Below are 5,025 nucleotides of genomic sequence, written 5' to 3'. Positions count from 1 at the left end.
ATAAACTATTACATCTTAAAATCAATATACAGCATGATAAATTCAACAGGGATTCACTGGCCAACTTCACAAAGATATCACAGCTGTTTTGTTTTTACATTTCACTCTCACCTCATTTGTGCTTAAAATCAACCCTGCTCTCCAGACTGTTGCTGCCTTTAAAAGCATAATCGTTCAACTGAGCAGTTGTCTTATTGTCTATGTGTAGCATCCTGCAGAGTGAATCATCAACTTAATTACACAAAGATGAAGAAATAAAAACTAAAGGTGGGATTCCACCACTGACACACTGAAGACTGTTGTTAGGTCATCCTGTTTTGTATAGTCTAAGAAGTCGGGAAGCAAAGGCAAACTACATCAGTGAAGCTTATTGGATGTGTTCAATAGGAAATGGGCAACTCCCAACTGTACCTGTGTGTTCATGACAAGCATGGCAAGAAGGAAAAGAGTATGCTCAGGAACATCCTTGCCTGTACTGTCTGGTACAGTGCTTTAACAGCCATGCCAGTAGTCAAAACATTTCATGATGGCGTCTCGGTCAAATTTAAAATTGAGGAAAGCCCTGGAGGACAGCAGGTGCTCAGAGTCTCTGCTGTAGATTGTCTGGTGACCGCCAGAGCTGCATGAGGCCGCATCTGTGGAGAGAAAAGCTCATTTACATGTTTCCTTAGTGCAGGCTGTTAGCCTTTAACCTTAGAAACACCTGAAACTAAGCTAAAAGGGGGACTGTGTGCGTGCTAATACATCTTGCTTGTTGGATTCAGTGTATCATGCTGCATTGAAATGTGTCACTTACTCAGGTTTTTGTACACACCACTGTTATTTGTATGAGACAGCTGGTTCGTCTTCTCTGTCCAACCACAGACTGGCAGACTGGTATGCTTTCCTTTTAAGGGACATTTTACAGGAACTGCCTTCTTATTTATGTTCTTTGTTGACTCCTAAAACTGTTAGTAGTCGTAACATTTGGTCACACAGACAACTTTTCTGTGTTGTTCCTCGAGCCTGCACTGAGATTTTAAAAACAGGATTTCTAAATCCTTTAAAACCTTTTGGACACTGAATGCACCTGTTCGGTATCTGAACACTGCTAACTGACTATTTTAAGTTTGTTGCCTGTTGATTTTGTTTGAATTTTGAGTACCACCACCACCAACAAAAAACAATGACAGTGAAATGCACATTTAGGCTAACTGGATTGTCGTTAATATGTTAAATATTAGAATCCACAGCATATGCAGTTATAAATGAATTATGGAATTCCAAAGATGAATTTGACCTAATGTCTTCATCTTAATATTGGCAGCAATAATATTCCATACAACAAGGTAACATAAAGTGAATGACGTTTAAGCAAAGACCAAGTTGTGAGGCCACTTGTACTTTTTCCCACGTCAATATTCCATTATTCCTTCATATTCTCTGGGTGTATGGGTAACTCTGGAACTTGGCTCTACTTACACAGACACTAGCTCCAAATGACATCACCTGGGCAAGATGGTAGTGGCTTTTGGCTTTGAGACGCATTGTCCATCTTTATATCAAGGTCTGTATCCCAGACTCTGAAGTGGCCCAAGGGATCAGAAAACTCGATCAGGGCATACCTTTTTAGAAATTACTTGGGAATTGCAGACCTTACTAATAATGAATTGTGCCCCCAGTTTTGCATTTTTTGTGCTACGTTTTTCATTTGCTTCACTATATGACTTCTGGTGTTTCACTCTGTGAATGCTCTGGAAACTCGACCTGCTGGTCTCATGTTGGAAAAGGGGCCAGTAATGTTTTTCTGTAAACATATTTGCCAAATCAGGAACCAGTAACACATCTGTCACTTCTCCTACACAGTTCAAGAGTGACTTAAGTACTATCACATCAGTTACAGGGCAGCAGTAAAACTAGTCTATTTAGCTTAGCAAAATGGGTGAAATCTCAAAGTTAGACATAACTGTACAAACCTCTCTCAAAACTGTCTTGCAGTCTTCTGGGTTGAAGTTTTTTATTTTCTTTCTGTGGAAAGAAGAGCACAGCTTGTAACTGAACCATCATTTACAAAGCAATATTATGCCACACCCAAACAAAACATGTTCAGACATTTTGGAAGGCAAATTGTGCTGTCGCAGACAAGCTACCAAAATCACATCTTGGTGGAGACTGATCCACAGGCAAAAATACCATTGTATGATGTCTAATATTGAGGTTAGCATCGGATGTGGTCTCTATCGTAAAAACAGCAAAGTGAAACAAATATTCCACTTACCAATATGGCTTTCACTTGCTGGTTGTTGGCTCCGTTGTCATTTGCTCCTTTCTTCACATGAGACGAGTCCTGACTTTTCTTCCCGTCGCCTTTCACATTTGGGTTCTGCAGAGCAACAGCAGAAGGGAGTAGTTAGGTTACTGTGATGTAGCAACCCTGTCTTAAGCCACTGACAGATTCTTTTTTTTTTTAAGATTCTTTTTTTGGGCTTTTATTTCCTTTAATTGACAGGACAGTGTGAGCGTGAAAGGCGGAGAGAGAGAAAGGGGGAGACATGCAGCAAAGGGCCAAGGCCAGATTCAAACCTGCGGCCGCTGCAGCGAGGACACAGCCTCTGCACATTGGGCGCCGCTCTTTCCACTGAGCCACCAGTGGAAAGAGATTCTTTGTCCTATTGCAAAAGCTGATTCAGTGAGGTACCATCATTATATCACCCTACAACACCACAAATTCCCTTCTGCCATTTTACAGAGACCAAAACAAATGGTGTGTTTGGGTCCTGATACACCAAGCCAAAAGTTGGCCGATGGTCAATGTTTGGCCATTGGTGAGTGTCGTGCTCTCGTCTTTGCGGTGTGTCCTGCTCAGTTAGTCCTTGTCAGCTTTTTGTCTGCTGATTCAGCATGTTGAATTTGCGTCGGAGTCGGTGAATAAAATCACTCTGATTGGCCGTTCGGTGCAGTGCACAAGGAGGCAAACGGAAGTGAGGAATGTAACCAAAGAGCTTAAGTCAAGAGGGAGTGAGGTGGAAACAAACTTGTTATATACGGTCAGATAGGTTTTTTTTTTATACATTAAGCTCTTTAGCAAAAATGTTTCCTATGGTTTACCATAGCACTCAGTATTGGTCACCACTAGTTCTTTGATGTCGGTTGGTGAGTCTGGGCCTTTAAGGGAGCTCCCATCAGCTCAGATTTTCAGAGGTAGGCACCTGAGGGGTAAAGTGTCAGACAGAAGAGACTGCTTTCCATGGGAGGAAGCAGTGGCTCTACCATTCAGCTGCTTCCATAAGTCTTTATTCCGTTCACCCAAAGTATGACAGAAAAAAAAATCATCAATAACTTTTTTCAGTGACGAAGAGGAGACAAAAATGAGCTTAAATAAGACTTTAATAGTAAAAACTAATAGTAAAAACTATTTTAAAATAATAAAATTGGTTTCGTTGACGAGACGAGACGAAACAAAGACAGGACTACATTATTGTTGGTGGGCTGTTGGACCAAAATGGGAGGAGAGGAGAACACAATGATACATTATTTTATTAAACTTCTAAGGAAAATGTTTTAAACTAGGAAGCTGAGAACAGCTGTGCCTCTGATGACGTATGAGCAGTATGAGATCATAGCGCTAACGGGCTAGTACACTCCAGTAGTCTTCCACAGTCTAGCAAGCGTGCAACTATTAAGTGTTGGTAACATGTAGCCTTACTGTAAAATCCTGCTCTTACATAAGGACTAAGAGTAAAAGAGTAATCCAACCTGGTTGATGTCATACTGGCTCAACTGGCCCAGGGCCTTCTGATGCTTGTGTTTTGCCCAGCCGTCTCCTGGAAATGCATCAGTACCTGCGAGGCGGCGGGACTTTGACCTAAAAGATGGCAGAAAAAAAAAACAAAGTGGATATTTTACATGATTTACATAATTACATGATTCAAGGTTGATGTTAAACTATTGGTGGCGCAGATGCCAATGCCTTTAACTTCTACTAAAGGGACATTAAGGGTTAAAATTCTTGCTCTTCTTGGGGATGTACTCATGGTTCAATGCACCTATTGTAAACACTTTGGATAAAATAAATGTTATTTAATGTGATTTCTTTGAGAAAAGATTGTGAGTTCTACTGATGATTGATGAAGAGCCTTTACCGAGCACTTTCTGAAGGTTTGCATGGAGTGTTGCCGTTGTTTGCAAAGTCCTCATCGCTGTCTGTTGACTCGCCTTTCAGCCTGCTGATCCATTCTCGCAGCGGTCTGTACAGATGGAGCAGGAAGTATGACATCAATACCAGTCAACTGATGAATGAAACTAAATGACATTTTCAAGTCAAACATACAAAGATTCACCAATATTGTGGCTGCCACATATTGTGATATTAAACACTGTACGGGCAGCTTTAGAGGTGCTGGTGGGTTTTTTGTTGAATTTTGGACAGAGCCAGGCTTGCTGTTCTTCCCGCTTCCAGTCTTCAGCTCAGCTAGGCTGTTCTTATTATAAAGACAAGAGAGTGATATCCATGCTCTCATCTCACCCTCAGAAGGAAAGCAAATACAGTGATTATGCTTCAGTGGAAACAAATATTGTTAGGGATGTCCTGATAAACGTTTTTTTGCCCCAAGCCTGAGTAATTTGATATTGAGTATAAGTATTAAAATTACAACATCTTTTTGGCCTGTTTCAAGGAAATGTCTCAGTCCCTTTAAGCCTTTGTTGCTTAAGTGAGTCTCCTGAATGAACTGTGTTTCAGTGTTTGTTTTCAGCGTCCGCACATTTTTTAGGCAAATTACAATTCATACATTGGTTACACGGTGGTACTTTTGCACTTTTGTATTTGTATGACAACCCCCCTTTAACTTAATGACTGTATTGGTTTTTAATGGCCCTGTAGTAGTTCGAGCTATCTACTTCTATTCAAGGCCTCCAGCTGGTATGACCTTGTGCGTAGATGCTGTGTATGTCGTTTCTGTTTTTTGTCTATGGTAGCTGACCAGTTTCCCCTTTAGAGATTAATAAAGTGAATCATCTCCTCTCCTCTCCTCTCCTCTCCTCTCC

The 5,025-nt window shown here is 40.9% G+C and overlaps 1 protein-coding gene across 1 annotated transcript; it reads right to left on the bottom strand.

Annotated features, from left to right (window-relative positions):
* Positions 1-6: 6 nt before the first annotated feature.
* Positions 7-4,270, bottom strand: LOC121939363 (m7GpppN-mRNA hydrolase-like). Its single transcript, XM_042482396.1, has 5 exons — positions 4,122-4,270; positions 3,736-3,844; positions 2,258-2,362; positions 1,956-2,007; positions 7-635 (listed from the first exon to the last, which is right to left on the bottom strand). Exons 1-5 carry the CDS (start codon positions 4,253-4,255, stop codon positions 493-495), a joined length of 543 nt encoding a protein of 180 aa, XP_042338330.1. The 5' UTR covers positions 4,256-4,270; the 3' UTR covers positions 7-492.
* Between the last annotated feature and the right edge of the window lie 755 nt (positions 4,271-5,025).

Source organism: Plectropomus leopardus, unplaced genomic scaffold, assembly GCF_008729295.1.
Source record: "Plectropomus leopardus isolate mb unplaced genomic scaffold, YSFRI_Pleo_2.0 unplaced_scaffold4622, whole genome shotgun sequence".
NCBI lineage: Eukaryota > Metazoa > Chordata > Actinopteri > Perciformes > Serranidae > Plectropomus > Plectropomus leopardus.
The sequence above is the reverse complement of the archived record's forward strand: the minus strand, read 5'-3'. Positions and strand labels throughout refer to the sequence as shown.

What these genes read in the sequence shown, in the direction of transcription:
- LOC121939363 (XM_042482396.1), bottom strand. Translation starts at nt 4,255, where the DNA reads ATGTCATACTTCCTGCTCCATCTGTACAGACCGCTGCGAGAATGGATC. An exon ending in GCCAGTATGACATCAACCAG is followed by an intron (nt 2,363 to 3,735) that starts GTTGGATTACTC and finishes GTTGCTCTGCAG; the next exon opens with AACCCAAATGTGAAAGGCGA. An exon ending in AGCAAGTGAAAGCCATATTG is followed by an intron (nt 2,008 to 2,257) that starts GTAAGTGGAATA and finishes TTCTTTCCACAG; the next exon opens with AAAGAAAATAAAAAACTTCA.